This window comes from Pleurodeles waltl, chromosome 10 (genome assembly GCF_031143425.1).
Source record: "Pleurodeles waltl isolate 20211129_DDA chromosome 10, aPleWal1.hap1.20221129, whole genome shotgun sequence".
NCBI classification, from domain to species: Eukaryota; Metazoa; Chordata; class Amphibia; order Caudata; family Salamandridae; genus Pleurodeles; species Pleurodeles waltl.
The window spans coordinates 104,038,278-104,056,846 of NC_090449.1; the positions used below are offsets into that span (position 1 = coordinate 104,038,278).

Below are 18,569 nucleotides of genomic sequence, written 5' to 3' on the forward strand. Positions count from 1 at the left end.
GTCCAAAAATGTGGCTTGCCTTGGAATTTTGAGAAAACCTGCAAACGTACCTCTGTAGGCAGAGCCCAACTCCTCTCTGACCCCTGCCCCTCCTCAGGTCGATGGAGATTTGACTTTTTTTTCCAGGATGGGAAGCTGATTGGCTCACGTCTGCTTTTTGCATGGGTTTAGTTTTAGAGCTTTCTGCACGGGGCAAAAATGTTCTGTATCGAGACAAAGAAACCTTGCATTTGCATAGAAGACATGCTTTTGTGCAGGCAGCTCCATGCTCCTGTGCGGATTACTACACTCAGTCAAAATAAGAGGCTGGAACAACAATAGTCATGTGACACACTCAGTAGCGTGCATGCAAATTTGTGCAGGTGAATTGCCAAAAAATCTAAAAGTGTGTCTAGCCCGTGAACTAAATCTGCGCTCATACTTTTGGTGAACCGGGCCCTTCTGTGTTCTTATCTTTGTTGGGAGTACCCGGCCATTTGACGTTTTTGTGGGAATGCCTGAGTAAAGTTGGCATGATTTTCAGTGGCGGCCGGCAGCTTCAGAAGGCGGCAGCAGGAAGTACACACACACACTTTCTTTCACACACACACACACGCACGCACATCCATTAACAACACTCATAACATTCAAACACGCACGCACCAAACATTCATTTTAAAACATCACACACACACTCACACACCTACCTACCTACCTTCAGCCTCGTGGTCCCAAGAGGGAAGGCAGCAGTCCCAGCCTGGTCACAGAGTGGGATGGGGTCAGTGAGACTGCTGACCCCACCCAACTCTGTGACGAAGTGTCACTGATTAACACTCACCCTGGTTGTTTCAGGGCTTAATCCTGAAGCACCCAGGTCGAAGTAAATGAGTGACGCTTTCCTCATCACCCAGGGGAGGGCCTCGAGGCACCTTTGCTGGGCTGAGGAGGTCACGCCCATAGGAGCTGTGACCTCCTCAGCCCAGCAGAGTTCAGCTCAGGCAGCCAGGACTCTGCGCAAATAGCACATGTCTGCTCCTGGCTGAATGACCTGAACATGAAGAGTGTCTGTCAGGCTGACCTTTGTTCAGCCTGACAGACACACTTTGTGAGGGGCAAAAGGTGGGGGGGTGTGGCCCCTCCGCCCTAAAGGACGGCCGCGCCTGATGATTTTCACAAATGTGCAAAAATCGTCATTCATAGGTAATGTAACACTTTAAGTGCAAAGCGGGCTTTCAGTACGGTCTGCTGGACCCCTCGATATTTACACATAAGACATTTATTTATCCTGTTTCGTTAAAAAAAAACATACTTGCCCGCACTTGCTGCCTTGAATGTACGTGCAGCCCTCAGGCGTTGCAGAATGTCTCGTCGTTCATGCGGTGGCGCTGGCGAGGTCTCCGTCTGTATTTCATGTACTCGGGGAAGGCGCGGGAAAGCCTCCTGTCCTGTGCGTGGGATGTTTCTACCCTCTGCAGGTCTTGACCTTCTGGAAGTCATAGCGTGCACCTCCGGGTTCGGTCGAGAGCTTTACCTGAAGTATTTTGTGGCGCACGCAGCTTGAAGGAAGATCATTTTTCGTTTATCTGCACAGCTTTCGACTTGAATGCTGAATAATTACACGCAGTGTCTTTGACCTTTTTCCTTATCATTAAGGAAAAATACAGAGAAAAGGACGCGCGCCTGTAATTACAGGTAATGCCCATCTAGAATTGCTGTTCGGCGTGTAACACGCAGTTTTAAGTACTTAGCTTTGCAGCCTCTCTCTTCAGACAAAGGTTAATGGGCTAAGTGGGCTTATTAAACTGTTCTAATTCAAAACTGAAGAAATGAAGCTCTTTTCTTCATTTAAACTCTGGTCCTTTGGTAGAACGTTGCCAAGCTCCGTAAAAGGGGATTCTTCATTTTACTGATGTGGTATTTTTTGGGGCAACTTGGCCACCAGGAGGGTCCTCAGAGCATTTTTGCTGGCGTGCGTCTTGGTGCTGCACAGTGATTGTGCTTTACCCGTTATCTCTATTTCTGCCCTCCTAACACCGCTCAGTCGGTGCAGGAAATCCTGTATTAATAATGAAATTGAGTTGTGCACCTTTCATGCGAATTGGCACGTGAAATTCAGTATTAATAATGAAAATTGTGTAATGCACCTTTCATGCGAATTGGCAAGCTTCACACAGAAATATTACAAAACCTTTTAGGGTGAAGGTGCTGGGATGCTGGTCCTCAGTTCAGTAGTGATGTCAAGCTCTTCTCTAGTTCTTCCATTTCTTGTTGGAGATATTGTCAGATTCTGCAGTGATCCCTTTAGGTCTTCTCTTTTTCAGTCTCATCTCATCTTTTTGGTGCCACCTGTGTATACCTGGATAAGTTCACTCCCCGCTCCCTATTCTGGTCACATTGACAAGTCTGCTTGCTTGGAGGCATGAGCTGTTTGTATGAGTGAGCTGGCATCAGCTTCTTTCACTTGTAAATTACCAGCCCGTGATGTGGTTCCCCTGTTTTGAGTGTTAACTAGCAGTACACCTGCGTTGCTGGGTGACGTTTGCATTTATAAATTGGTGTATCTTAAATGCGGGTCGTTCATCATTTCTTCGTGTTGGTGGACTCTACTGTCAGCTCTGTATCCTTTTTCTCTATTATATTAAAAACCTTTCAGCTAAGCTCACCAAAGCATTAGTTATCAGGCTGTTTCTAAAGGTGCGCTAATTCTTAATTTATTTTGCCCCTTCATTTAAGTTTTACTTACGGTTGTCATTTTTATCCCTTTTCTACGTTTCTACATGCCATGCCTTGCCTCTTTTCAGTGCTCTCTCCTTTCTCTACACTGCTTCTTACCTCTAGATGGGTGTCCTCCCCTCTCCTGAAATCTTTGACTCCTCCCACTTTTTGGCTTTTGATTTGGACTGACGTCAGGGCTGCCATCTTGTCTGCCATCCGCACTACCTCATTAGTTTATCTCATGCAAGTAATCTTCCCCTGTGGTAGCCTTCTCTTTGCAATCATTTTGAGGTTTATGATTGTTAATTACCCAGGTTTAGCTGGCCATCGGAGGGCTAGGCGTCTGCATCTACTATGTTTATGCCCTTGGTCACCCCCTCCCTGTGTTGTTTTTCAGCAGTCTTCCTGAATCTCACATCATCCTTAATCCACAACGAATCCTTCATTGCCCTTTTGCCTGGATCTTGTTCATCTAGTTTAGCTGGCTGTTGCGCACTTACCAACTTTTATGTTTCTGGTATGGTGTAGTGAACCACAGGACTCCCAGGAGCCACTCCTTGTTTGACTACCTCTAATGAAAGCATAAATAATACATGCTCTGTGTGTTATGACACCACATTAGTAAGCTAAATTGCTCCATAAGATGATACCTATCATTTATGGTGTCCGTCATTGATACTCTGTAGTATTTGGATTCTTATCATAGCTCCTCCGGGAAGGCGTGTGTGCTTGTAGTCGCACTTTCCTCAAAGCGACACTCCCGCTCTGTACCTAATGCTCACCTCCCCGGGGTCTGTATTATTTCATTAGAGGTAGTCAAACAATGAGTGGCACCAGAGAGTCCACCTTGGTCCTGAAGAGGAGCCTAGGGGTAAGACTCTGGAACATGTAGACTAGGAAGTCTGATACATTACATCCCCCACTTCCGCAACCCCTTTTTAATCATACCGCCTCCAAGAGATCTATTAAATCATTGGAATTACTAGGAGACTGGTATTTTTAACTCACCCAATACCCCACCACTCCAATCCCTCCTTTGGTTCACATTGACGAGACATCAGTGCTCCTACATATCCCGTAAGTCGTAGCACGCCCCACTCAGTATCGGAACGGAAAGGAACCCAATGATGAAGCATGCCACCAAGGGGTAACCCTGGTGGGTGAGGGTTTTTCTAACAAGAAAATCCTTTTTCCTGTCCATCCTGTGGGAGCTCTTTTAGCTGGGCCTCTTTTGTAATGTTATGTAGGCTATAAGAAGGACAGCCCCAGCCCCACAACCTCCTTTTCCCTCAGTTTTTGTAGTGAACCACAAAAAGTTTTGGGTAGCCAGCTCTTCCCCCTGTGTGCAGTGTACCTATGTATTTCAGATTTGAAATTGACCACTTGAGCCTCTAGCCACCTGGGGAGACATTTCTGGTCAGCTGTATATAGTTTCATGTGTTGAGTTGTAGGTACAGCCTTGCAGTGTGGCTCTGAAACTATTGCTAGACCACTGTTCCAGTACTTTATTGGGTGTTGTGAACGAGGTAGTTCATTCCAGTCTAATGGAATCCATCTGTTCATGTTCAGCAGTGTTTACTTAGCGTATATGGTGCTCCCTTGGTTATAGTGCCAAATAGTGGGACAAATGAAAGGGAGTGAAAGGCCATGTCTGCTTTCTCTAACTTCTCATTGCCAGTGCTATTCCTAGCAATGAGACCCTTAAAATGGACTTTGTACTGGAAAGTTTCTTTACAGTAGGTAACCTCTCATGTTGTCCATGTTAAGGTAGGAAAAGCTTTCTCATGCTGTACTTGGATATGGTCAAAGTAATATATGTTCTTAGTGTTGTTGTGCAGTGTTCTCTTATTAGATGTTTTTGTAGCCCATCTGCGTACATTTGGATTTTGAAGTTCTCCATCACTAAATTTGTTCTACATTCAAATGCTTATTTGGCATATTTCCAGACTTCAGACTTGGAATACTCATTTAAACTGCTTAAATAATATATAATTTTGCCTAAATTCTGAATTGGGTCATTATACTAGGATCTGTAGATCTTGTTTTCACCCTCACTCCTATGCTCTACAAGTTCTGTAACTCTACCCTCACCTTTATTCCAATTCTTCTCCGCAGGTTAGTGTGAACATGTCGTTGTCATAGCTCATGCTCTATGTAACTCTCTTTACAATATTTTAGCTGCAGTGGGAGAGTTTTGATTGTTTATTATCAGAGGTTGACTGTTTCATCGAAAAGCAGGATTTGGGTTGAGAAGAAGGAACTTCTTTAGCATTGTGAACTTCCACCTGCCAGGAGACCCCTGTCTCCCTGGGAACATGGTTTCCGATGGGGAGACGGTGGTCTGAATTTTACTCTGCGCCGCCTGGCTGATTACAACTCATCTCACCACCAGCCTTTTCATGGCGGTATGACTGCCATGAAAAGGCTGGCGGTAAGGGTGAGTTGGGGGCTACAGGGGGACCCCTGCACTGACCATAGCATGGGCAGTGCGCGTATCCCCCTCCCACCCAGCACCCTCGAAACGCGCACTGTCTGCTTTGCTTTGCAGACAGTGCGTATTCGAAGGGTGCTGGAGTGCTGCGACTTTGGCCTCATCTCCCCTTAAAGGAGCCGAGGCCAATATTGTAGCACTTTTCCCACCGGTCAGCCCAGCGGGAATGCGCGTCACAATGTTCCTGTTGTCAGCATAGTGGGAACATTGTAATACGCTTGGGGGGTAGGGGGGATGCCACTGGTATGACTGTGGCATCCTCCCCATGGCTTTGGCGGCCTGCTTTTAGTACCGCCAAAGTTGTAATGAGGACCAGGGTATAAAAAGATAAGTGCCCTTTGTTTGGAATCTATTGTGAGAGTGGCAAAGCTCCTGATGTATAGTTTCCAATTCCACACACCAGAAATCCAATGAGTGAAATCATTGAAAGTCTCTTCATGCACCTATTCTGAGCTAGATACATGAATGAGTAGAGTAGGAATAAACCCCCGAGGATTAAAATGGCGTAGTTATTACTTAGCTCAATCATGCTACCCTTATGTACGCCCCTTGAATTGGTGCTCCTGCTTCTCTGACGGTATAAAGAGCCCCCATAATGTTCTGTCTCTTTTCCTTCTGCCACATTTCTTTGAACCTGAAGGTTTCCAATTGCAATGCCAATATCATAGTACACCAACTACATGGTTCTCTGAAATCATGTGAGCACTGTGGCACAAAGCTGTATCTTTGACACCTTGGTCAGCTACATCATGCCGTAAGGGTGCTGTGGGTTTACAGAGAGTTTGTCAATAGAGTATAGACATTACAGTTTACCAATGCCGTGGTTTATAGATATCAGAGCTGATGAACATGTTTCGCTGTTGATTACTGGGCCAGCTAATCTTGAGGGGCAAGCTGAAAGGGCTTCCAGCATACGTAGACTCGTATGTGTATTCTGAGTGTGACTAAGGACAAAGGAAAATTTTGTGTATCACTTTGTGATCTAGATCATCCTTTAGCAATGTTTTGACTTGTGCATACCACTTCTGAAACGCTACTAAAAGCTAGAGACCCAGGCCTAAGCAATTCTATGATTTGAACTTCAAAGCTTAATCAAAAATACAGGTGTGCATCAAACAAATACAGACATCATTAAATATTTTATTATTTCACAAACAGAAAAGGTACAAATCATTTAATTTTAACCAGAAGTTTGGAGCTTTCCAGTAATTGGTTTTATTTCTAAAATACAAAGCCGTATGTCAGACTCCTACTTATCATTTTCTGTTTTTCACTCCAAATGCATGCTGCCCTTTGGTAGTGTCTACCAATGCCACAACTGAGGCCACTAAATCGACTATACAGTATGCTGTTGCTTGTAATTTTGCTGCTCCCACAAATCAAACTAAGGATACCTATGATTTCAAATTCCTGCACAGTTACCATTTCTTTCTAAATTTACAATTTTGCTTTTTATATATCTACTTTATCTGCTAATGTACTTAATTTTCAAAACAGTAACAGTTGCCCCTGAATAGGCTTCATGGACTTCGGGTCATGTTTATTACGCTAACACATCAAATCGTCTTATCATTAATGGCCATGTGTCAGGAGTGGAAAATGTAATGATTTAATAAGTTAGTAGGCTCTATTGCAGAACATTTGGGCCCATGTCATGTACCAGGTGCCCGGTTCCTTTTTTATGTTAGGGTGCACCATTGAAAATGTGTGCTGGGCATAAACATGAACAGTGTGTCTGATTACAGTAAATGCGCTGTCCTCAGGGCATCCACAAACTCAGGGCGGACCCGGAGGGCAGCGCATTCAGTGAAATACGATTCACTATGCAGGTGGCCCCTGCCTGCACAGTGAAGAGAAACATCCCGCCTAAAGGGGATGTGGTGGTTGGGGAGGGTGGTAGGGGGTGTGGTCAATGGGACCCCTTTTGTTCTCCCCCGTCCCAGAAGGCTGCTCTCAGGGGGTGCACTTGACAGTGCGCCTCCAGATGACTTCTTTGCCCTTGCACCCCCACAATATGACACAAACGCAGTGTCAAAGAGATTCCCTCATTTGGCCACACCCCCTTGTAAATGATGGATTGCACTCTCGAAATAGTGCTGGTGCTACATGTGCACCTGCACTATCAGTATTAGAGAAAGGGCCACACAAGCATCTGCGACCATTTCTGTAATAGCAAAGTGTCCTGGGGGCTCACAAAGCAGGTGCACACACCTGGGGCCGTGTTATGTATGCAGAGCACTTTCCCTCTTTACGCCTTGGTGCACCTTTCAAAATCTGCAGCGGGTGCAAATAGAGACAGTGTGCCTTATTAGAAAGAATGTGCTGCCCCAAGGGCAGCTGTGAATTTGTGCTGCCCTCGGGGCTGCGCTTTCAAGTGAAATACGGAGTTGCTGCTTCAAAGCCGATCCGTGTTTCACAGTGCAGGTGGCATGCCACCTGCCATTTGAAGAGGGGAGAGAGATCCCCATGCAGGGAGGTGCAGTGTGTGACTGTACCCACCTGCAGGGGGATGTCTGGGAGGTGCATAGGACCCCCTTGCTCCCCTCCAGAGGGCTGCCCTTTGGAGGTGGAATGATAGTGCGCCCGCATTTTGAGGCGCACCTTCAGTGCACTTCCTAAGGACGTTTGCCTCTGCACCCATGTCCATAACACGGTGTGGGAGCAGAGGCAAATTGATTCCCTCATTTGCATGTCTCTACGTCCCCATGCAAATGAGAACACGTTCTCTCTTCGTAGCGCTGGCACTACACGTGAGTCAGCACTGTCAGTATTACAGAAGGGGACACTTGAGCGTCTGCAGCACTTTCTGTAATAACATAGTGCCCCGGGCGGTGCACAGAGAGGGTGCATACGCTTATTGCATCCACCGGGCACCATGTATAATATGGCCCCTATGGCGCCCTCAGGACTCTTTTGTAGTATAGTCCCTGAATAGTAGATGAACTAGAAGGTAACCCAAGTGATATCTGGCGTGTGTAGTTTTTAAAAGTTCAGAATTTTGCAGCTGCAAAGTAACTCCAAATTCTGTTAGAGTAAACCTTTCTTCCGAACTCTTCATGTAGATCCGTCTACAGCCGTTTGTTCTTCTAAGGGTAATGAAAACTGTCAAATGCTGGGGCACTGACAAGATTATTTTGATTAGCCTTATGTGACCTAGCCAAATTGTTTCTCTTACCTACTACCATTGACCAAGGGTAGGATCCTGCAAAGGAAAGGCATTATTCCATAATTTCCTCAAATAAAATGTATTTTTATCTGTTGCATATCTTAAAGTTGTGGTGCCTTGAGCTTTAACGTAGAGCTAAATGAAACTGTTATATTGGAAAATAGGAGGTTTCAGGAAGTCAGAAAACACTCCCTCTGTGCAGTAGCTTTTATCTTTATTTTTGTCAGGGGCCATTAGCAAATAGGAATAACACGCCGTCCTGAGACCTGCTAATCTAATTTTTAGCCAACTAAGTCAGGACTGGGTAGTAAGTCTGATCATTCATAAGATTGTCTGCCTTTGGGACTCATACGGGTGTCAAACTCTTAAATGCTCAATGAAACTGATGACACTGAGCACATGGTCAACAAAGAGAGACATTCATTTAAACAAGGTACATCTTGTTAAGGCCATCTAAAGCCTGATCAGTAGAATTAGACTTATTCACATATTGCATTTTGTGGTACTTCAGTAGTACAACACACACCTGCAAGTCTAAATCTCCGTCTCCACCTCTCCTATGTTTTATATTTTGAGTCCCTTGCACATGTAAGTGTACTACTTAGTAGTAAATTCATGAGGGAGCAGGTGTGGTGGCTGGAAAAATGAGGCATACTCTACTAAATGGGAGGGGGCTAGGAAAGACTAAGGAGGAGTTTAAGGAGGGACATGTATCCATGCATAAAGCATTAAGCCCATTGCTACTCAAGAACAGCATTTCTAAAGTAACTACAACCAAAAATGGCCCAGAACATTAGTAAATGTACTTCAAGCTGGTTTAAGTCAAGCACCCCACTGGTCCTGCAAGACCCTGAAATACAAAGTAATGGAGGAAGGGACTTAAAATAGATGGCATATGAAATAATGTTATGCCAAAAACCTTTAAAACTATTTAAAAGATGATAAATACATTTTAGGTTACTGTTAAAAAGTTAACTTGAAGAAAAACATGTATTGTTTTATCTTAAATATATATTTTTTTTAAATTTAAAATTGAATGCAGCCCTATTTTTTAATAAAATATAATTAAATTTCTTTTCACTAATTTTACATTTCACTTTTAATAATTTTTAATACGATATTTTTTTTTGTTTTGCTTAAGATGAAATTTTGTTTTTAATTTAAACTTCAATTTCTTTTTTTATTTCTTCAAAATATCTTTTTTAATTAAAATTAAGGGTCTGATTTTTATTTTGGAGTAGAGTGAAGCACTCTGTTGCCCTGGCAAAGTAACTGCAGTCCGAATTTAGAGATGTCCGCTAACTCAACAAATATCTCTTAAGATTGGCAAGAACTGTTAATGTATAAATGTTTGACGGTGGTACCATAAAAATGATGGTACCATCTGTCAAACTTTTAACATGTTTTTGTTGTTTAAAAAAAAAATCTAAATTGGGATTTTCTTTTTGAAAAACAAAAACTGATGACTACAACATCACCAACGCTGACATACTTAACATCTGCCAGTCTATAAATCAGGCAGGTTTACCTTCAGGCCTATATTTATGAAAGCTTAGCATCGCCGTAGCGCCATTTATCTTTGCACTAAAGTGGTGCTAACTTTACTCTATATTTATATTTTGAAACTAGCCCCATCTAGCGTCTGAATATTGGCGTTAGCGACATTTTTAGGATGCGCAAACCCACCTTGCGTTAATGAGATGCAAGGTAGGCGTTCCTGTCCTAAAAATGATGCTAGCCTCACACAGCCATATTTAACCCACACGCAGAAACGATGCGTGGGTGGGAGGTGGACCAAAATAATGGCGCTAATCCCTCTTAGCGCCATTATTTAACGCCTGTTCAGACCAGGCGTTAAAGTGAAGAACGTAGGCCCATTTCCATGGGGAAACACCATGGAATGGGCACAAAGATGCTCAGCCCAAGCAATACCAGCACCCACACCACAGGGACACTACAGGAGGAGGGAGCCCATCCCAGGTAAGTTGCAGGTAAGTGTATGTGTGTGTGGTGTGCCATTGGGGACCCCTTACATGGTGCCCACTGCCTGGCACTGGGTATGTAGGGCTTGCCCCGGGGACACTGGTACCCTGTGGTGGGCATTCGGGTGGTGGTAATGACTCCTGTCTAAACTTAAACAGGAGTCATTTTTCAGCTGCTTGTGCGTCCAAAAATTACACTAGGCTGATTAGTGGCAGAAATGTTGCTGCTAACCAGCCTAACGTTATTTCTGACCCACTGGCACCATTACCCCTAACGCCATCCCCATCCGGGTAGGGTCTTTTTCTGTGAGGCTAGCCATTTCTTAGCACCATCCTGCATCATTTCTTAAATATGGTGCATGGATGACTTTCAGGAATGGCATAAGCTGGCATTAAAAAAAAAAAGAAAAAAAAGACTCAGAACTGCAGTTGTGCACCATTTTTCATAAATATGGGCCTCAGTTTGGTGGAGAGGGGACTCAGTCAGATTGGGCTATGACACATAATTCAGACTTCAATCGCCTGTTTTTTCCTCTCATTTTTTTCAACCATTGATATTCACTGACAAACCTTCAACATTTCATTGAAATAAAACTCATAAAAGTGACTCTAGCTGTATTCAATGCCAATGCCCTGGCCATACACCATGCTCTGGTGACGCCATCACCCCAGTCTAAAACTTAAAGTGCCTCTAGCGCTAAACTGTATGAGGGGAAATTCCACCACAAAAGCACGTTGTGCAAAGCGCATGCAAAGACAGCATTTGCATATAAAGTGCTGTGAAACTAAGAATTAATTTTAAAATGCATATGGCACCATCTCCAGTACAAATTGCTCATACCTAGGTGCATAAACCTGTGCAAATCATCAAGACCGCACATCAAAAATCTGTTTTCATCCTGAACGTCCGTGTTTTTTTTTTTTTTTTTGTTTTTTTTTTTACCTCAGCCTCTTCCTCCTAGAAAACCCACCTTTGTACCTAAGCGCTTGAGCGGGGACTTCACCTGACCTCCTACATCTGTTCCTCGCACACTCAAAGTGACTATTCATATACATTTTAAGGCATAGGCAAAGTAGGCTCTGGCCCAAGGCCCCAGCCTTTCGGGGGGGAGAGGGCGTGATAGCATCAGCTCTATTCTGAAGAGAGTTTTCCCTGCTGATCTTTAGTAATTCTTAAATAGATTGTGTCGAATACTGTTTTCCTTTCTTTTATTTTTTACGTTTGTGAGTCTATTACAGATATTTGCAGAGAAATGTGTCTTTATTTCATGCAACATCCATTAAAAAACTTTTTTTTAAGATCAAAACAAGGCCTCACGTGAGAAATGGGAGGGTGTCGCAGGGAGAATTTGCAGTAATAGTGAGCTGCTGCTGTATCACAGTTCTGAAATCCCAAGTCACTAGCCCTGAATATTAGATGTAAACACATTTAGAATTTGGCCGGGTGTGACTGTGCACTGGCCTGGCCTAAGGCGGCAAAAAGCTGAAGCTGGATCATATATTCAAAGCTCTTCCGATCAGGGGCCCCCAACAATGCGTTTGGCCCAGGGCCCCCAAAATCCCGTGTAAATATCGCATCTTAGCACCATGAAAACATGCCTTAACTTCCATTCCCCTATCTATCTAACCCCCCACCCCCTGCAAATGGTTTGTGAATGTTACATTCAACCCATAGACCTCAGGAAACCGGCAGCATCTTTAAGCAAGCTGGACGTTTAGAATCTCTCGTGATGCTACACTTCATCTAGAGAGTGGAGCAATAGATGCCTCTGTCCCCTTCGCTCAAATTTGTGTTAAGTTTTAAGTCGATCAAAAGGGCCCCCGGCTTTGATAGGAGTAGGTGGAAGCGAGGCGATGAATATTTGTGCTATTCCAGCCTCATACGGTTACTAATAAAATTGCCACTAATAGCAGTAGAAAAGATCATCAACCAAAGGAACCCACCGGAATAAAAAAAGGACAGCCTCTAACGGGGGGCCCAGCATGCTCTAGGTGGGCATCAATTGTCAGAGGTAAATTCACAGCAGGGAGATCTGTCGGACACCACAGGGCAATAGAACGAGATCAAGGGATGGCTGGGCATCATGAATGAACAGATGGGTCACCGGCTGGCCAGAGTGGAGGAGATGGAAAACCGAGTGATAGTAAGATCCACACTACTTTGGAATTAACTGAGCAACTTAAAAGGGAACTATTACCACTTAGAGGCAAACAAGAACACCTGGAGAATCACTCCACATCGATTGGGTACAAAAAACACAAAGTGGGCACCATGTTGGTCTAGACCATACGTTGAGAGTTTGTTAAAATTATGTGTTCTGCCAGAAGACACACACGTTTTAACTATAATGCGAGTTCATCGAATCTCCGAATAAGCCCCCACTCAAGAAGGGTACCCCAGAATTATTGTGGTGAACTTCTCAGATTATAGGCTGAAGGAAGCAAATCCTTGCCAATACATTCAAGGAGAAATCATTTTCAGCCCAGAATGAAATGTCTTTTTGTATTTATTCTGAAATGACCGTTGAGACAGCTTGTAGGCGGAAAGAATTAAATAATTTAATACTGCAAATTTCCATTCTTGATTCACAAGAATTGGCGTAAATTGGATGTATTGCTTTCACATTGCTACAAGTAAAGCTGAATTTCAGTTTGAGCACCTGCGGATTTCTTGGTGTCCCAGCGTGAGATAATTTGCAAGTATTAGTGCATGCTAACACACATATAACATTTTATTGTGTAAATGGTGAGGGAAGAAATACAAAGCTAGTGTGCATCTAGGGACCGACGTTTTGACAGACCCGTTCGTTTCAATAACTATGGATTACTCCCAAGTTGTAGTTTTATTTGCTTGTTTGCAGATCTTTCTAGTTTGGGCCCTTACGTTTTTTTTGCCCTGAAACCCCCTCAAATCAGTTTAGGTTAAAACATCCACAGATATGACTCGTGTACCAAGAATGAATGCGTAGAACCCTCATACTCTCGTTTTCAGTCTGTTGAGATGACCAATGGATGCTGCCTGAACAGCACGTGCTTATAACCTACACTTTCCCTATTTTTCCAACTCCTTGTCAACCTTTGAACGCTTAGCACACCTGCTCATTTGTTCCTTAAGCTGCTTCTACATTTTTTGTTAGAAAAAAATAAAATACTTGAATTTTCTGTTTATGGTTTTCTGTTACTTTGGCTGTTATGTGTAATTGATAACATTGTATTTTTAGGTCGTTCATTGTTTCATTCAATCAGTGGTTGGTCGTTCGAATACTGAATTACTGTTTGAATCTATTAATGTAAAATAACTATTTTTCTTCATTTCAGATATGGCCCAAGTTCATTCTGGCATATGTTGAGTCGCCCTTTGTTATTCTTCAGGTAAATTATCCCCCACCGTAATACTGGCGTTCCTCTGTGTGCTGAACATTCCTCTGTGTAGCTATTACATTGTTTAGGCCTGTCAGTTGCCATGGAGTGGATAGCTCCAAATCCTACTTTTTGAACTAATTTTCAAGCGCAGATTGCAATTTAGTGGCACCGAGTTGTCAATAGATGTACAAACAGTGTTGTGAATCAGGTCCTCAAGTCCTGGAAGATCTAGGTGATTCAGGCTGTATTTTTGAAGAGTCTCACATTCATTATAAAACAACTGAAAGCCACACAGACCAAATGTTGGTTTCACATTTTATTAAATGTAAAATACAAATATAAAACATTGTAGTCAAACATGTTAAACATACCTTACGCTCGCCTTACTCAGTTTCTTAAGTAAATGACAGTATTCAGACATCTGCTACATTGTGAAGAAATCATGACTGTTATAAAAATATAACTGGGAATGTGAAATGGTTACATTCCGTTTAGAAGGAACGAAACAAATCTAACTTTATTCGGGTACTAGCCAGCTAGCCAACAAGTTCATAGTAACAATGGGCACTCACTAGCACCTTGCTCTGAAGTTGGGATGTCCACAGATCAATTGCAGGGTGTTCCATCTGTGTATGATGCTGCTAGGATCTTCACTTTGGGTGTCAAATGTGTGGTAGTTCTGAGGCACCTCATCTCACGCGTCAGCATAGGTCCTCTTCAAGCTCCTTCAAGTGGAATATGAAACCCTACACCTACAGTTAAACAAGAATAGTACTAGTGTACACACAGGTCACAGGTAGGTTCTAGTGCAAGGCTTACGAAACCACTGAATGGATGGAATTGAAAGGTCTTCCAAGGCAAATGATACACTGATATACCACAATAATGTTATAGATAAAACAGGACCTATTAAAAGCCTTAGCTCCTCGTAAGCTGACCTTGACCCAACAGAACAATAGATAACGTACACCTAAGAATATCAAATGAAAACAATTTTAACTATATTTATTTTTGTTTTTTTATTGTATTTTTTCTTAACAAAGGGCATACATTCTGTAAAATATAATTTAGTCTTCTTCTCCCATGTACTTTTCCATTTCTTTCAGCTTTTTCACAAAGTCCTGCGCATCCTTGTCCAGCCGTCCCTCTAGCATTTTCAGTATTGACTTCACTAGAATACAGATCATAGAAAACCGTCAAATAGGGGAAAAGAAAAAGACTGACATTATCATCTTTCTTTGTACAGTATTTAAGAATTTTGACAGCTTGTTTTTGCAATTTATTAGACAGCAGTTCAGGACACCCTGAGGCAGTTGTCATTTTCTGCATTGGAGTTGTCCAATGTCCCTGCTGTGGAGGACTCCACAACAAGGATGTCAAACTCCCATTGGTTCAACAAAATGTGGTTGATGAAGTAGAACTCAAGGTTAGCAAGTCTCTTTTAACTGCTCTTACTACACTCTCAATGTTTCCTCGTTATCTTTGGAGCAGTGATTATGTCTATTTTCTACCATTTCTTTGCCCTCCTCTGCTGCTCTGGTTCCCTTCACACCTTATTCCAGGAACTTGATCATCTTCTTTACAACCTGCACACCAATACTTCCACCTTTTTCGAAGTTGTCTTTAGCCTGCCCAATGACTGCCTTTCCCACATCTTCTAACTCTATTTGACCCTCTCTAACCACAGCTTGATCAGCATCACAGTCGGACCATCCTTATGCATGACCATCTACATGACCCCATCCTCCTAACAGCGCCTTTTTGCATAGTAATCTCCAACCCTTCCCCTGTTCATTCTCTCCTCCAACTAACCATCTCACTAAATATATCTTTTCACCACCAGTGTTTCCTATCCCCATTTCCAGGTGCAACAGTGTTCTTGATATCACCCCACCGTACACTGACACGGTCTCTGCACTTCTATTGTATTCCAACATTTATAAAGCACTTACTACCCCCTGTGCAGGATGTGTAGCCGGAAGGGTAATGTTGTCTTTGTTTTTTGATTCTATGTTTAGTGACGCTATGTGGGAAGTGTTTCCGTGTTGTGCATGATGACTAGCAAGGTGCAGTTACTGTGTTATGGGACCCAGCACTTAGCGTTATGATTGATGAAGAGGTGTGACAGATAGACGTTAGATATGGTTTTCAGTAAGCTGGCAGGTTGGGCAGCTCTGCGGGTTCCTTTATGGCATTTCTTATGTTAGCTGGTACTGCACTGAGTTGTCTAACTTGATAGTTTGTTTAAAGTTTGTGTCATCTTTGACAACTTTAACAATACCCTTGATGCCCCCTCCAGTGCTTCCTACACCTGTCACTCTTCCTTCACCTTAAGCCACGTTCCAGCTTTCGAACAATGCCATCATTTATCATCAGAATACCTCAATGCAGAAATACTTGAGACAATGGCAAAATATCATCCTTGCCAGAACAAGGCAAAGTGTGTATGACTATCCATTACGTTTGCTAACTCCACCGCTGTAATGTCCTCACGTCAAACCTGCCAGTCATCTCTTACCTTTTTCACCATGCAACAACAAATGAGTTTGCTCTTGCAACCCGCATCTTAAACACTTCTTTTGTTGACACCATTGGAGCTAACCTCTTTGTGACGTGAAACAGCCTTTACAACACAGGCTGAGCCATGCGGGCCATTTATGCACAAGCAGAATAATGCTTGCATGTGCCACAACTCTTATCCTAGCTACGCATATGCGTGGTAGAGCGGTCTAGCTGTGCAGCTGGGCGGGGAGAGTAACAGGAAGGATTGGGAGAGGTAAGTGGGGCTCGGACTGGGTTTGGGAGGTTAGTTTTTGAGGGCGAGGGTGGTTTTAGGGCTCAGGATGGGAGGGTGGGTTGGAGTAGTTTTTTTTTGGCAGGGGGCAGGGTTTTAGGGCTCAGGGCGGGGGTAGTTTTAACTGCTGGGGCCGGGTTTTAGGGCTCAGGGTGGGGGTATCGTGGTATTTGTAAGGGCTGGGTTTTAGGGCTTGGGGGGGGAGGGGCAGTTTTTAGGGGTGGGGGTCAGTTTTACCGCACGGGTCGGAGTCGTTTTAGCAGGTGGTAGTTTTAAGGGGGGTGGGGTTCAGGATAGTTTTAAGGGCAGGGGCCGGGTTTTAGGGCTGTGGGCAGGAAGGAGTGGTTTTCGGGGGTGGTGGTCAGTTTTAGGGCTGAGGGCAGGGAGGCTGGGTCGGGGTCATTTTTAGCAGGTTTTTAGGCCTTAGGACAGGGGGAAAGTGAAGGGGTAGTTTAAAGGGCGGGGTTGGTTTTAGGGCCTAGGGAGGTGAGGGGCCAGTATTGCAGTTTTAAGGGCAGGGCACGGTACAGTCAGTTTTAGGGCTCAGGGCAGGGGGGGGTTTAGGGTAGTTTTAAGGGGAGGGGCCAGGTTTTAGGGATCAGGGCGGGGGAAGGGGCAGTTTTCAGTGTTTGGGGGGGTTCAGTTTTAGGGCTCAGGGTGGTGGGTGCTAGGGTCCAGGTAGTTTTTAGCAGGGGATGGGGTTTTAGGCCTCAGGGCGGGGGAGCGGGAAGGGAGAGTTTTAAGGACCGGGCGGGGTCGGGTTTAGGGCCCAGGTGCAGGGTAGTTTTAAGTGCAGGGAGAGTTTTTAGGACTTGGGGTGGGTGGGTGGTAGAGGCAGTTTAAAGGGCTGGGATGGGGTTGATTGTTGGGCTGGGGTATCAGGTGTTGGGGCACAGGGCGGGGGCCTGCGGTGTGCAATTTACCACACATATTCCTTTACCAATCATGCTTTTACAACTAAATTCGTTGTGAAAGCATGCGTGGTATAGGCATGCATGGTAAAGATGTGGTTGTGGCTCAGACCGCATTGTTTAGGCACGCGTGGTTCAGGCATGCATGGCTGTATCATACAACCCTTTGTGACAGAGTTTGAAACAGCAATGAAGTGGCAGGGTTTGTTTTGAGAACATGAAAATAATTATGTCTTATAGGTGATATATTCTTTATTTGGAAAGAAGAGGACGCTCTGTAGGTATTCTGAAAAATGATTTAACACTTGCAATGTGAAATTAACATTCACTGTCGTGATTTTAGGAATAAAAGTGTGATTTTCTGTATATCTGTATCAAACATGGAGATGATTTTGGAAAGGAAGGTCATCACACAAAAATGTCTCCTTACATTATCCTAGAAGTCACAGATATCAACAGTCTCTTCAGTTTCTCCAAAGATGGAGAAAGTGACCAATGTTAACATATTATTTACACAGTACCTTCAGAGGTTATCGGGGAGAGAAGGGACATTCATAGAAAATCAAAGAAAGAAAATCAGTTGCTGTTTTCAAAGTAGATGAGATTTTATTCTCATTTCAACCAATTCCAGACTGCATGAACATGAAAACAAGAAAAAAGTACAAATAATCTGTACACCTAGTACTGAGTAATTGCTTGAGGACTTAAATCAATTCTCATTTCAACTGTTATAGGATTTTAAACCAACCATGTTAGGGAGCATTGCACGGTGCAAGGAGAATATAAATGTGGGACGCACAGTGTGTGTACATTCACAATGGAAACAATATCTTTTGAATACAGTGGCCCATGATATTGCAGCATTAGGCACACACGGTTGCATGAGAGATTAAGTTTGATTAGATGGCCATGTGATTGATACTGTTGGAGAGGAAACGAGGCGAGAGTAAGGAATACAGAGCATATGTCTACCATTCAGACAGATAGAATTAATGCTTCTTTGGTAGAACACTTGATCCTTTGAACATGGCCAGATGACCTATAATGGAGTGTTATAGAAACAATAACAACCAACCCCAGGGAGGGAGCGAACTATATACAGGAAAAAACTGTTGTGAAAGAAATTTTAGATAAATACACAAAGGTGTGGTAGATGTGGAAGGGGTTA

The 18,569-nt window shown here is 43.5% G+C and overlaps 1 protein-coding gene across 1 annotated transcript in view; it reads right to left on the reverse strand.

The window, feature by feature from the left end:
• Positions 1 to 14,700: 14,700 nt before the first annotated feature.
• Positions 14,701 to 18,569, reverse strand: part of BAIAP3 (BAI1 associated protein 3) — a 976,697-nt gene continuing 972,828 nt past the window's right edge. Inside the window, exon 34 of the mRNA XM_069209880.1 lies at positions 14,701 to 14,867. Within this exon, the coding sequence (XP_069065981.1) occupies positions 14,764 to 14,867 (104 nt within the window). The 3' untranslated portion in view covers positions 14,701 to 14,763. The remainder of the gene's footprint in view (positions 14,868 to 18,569) is intronic.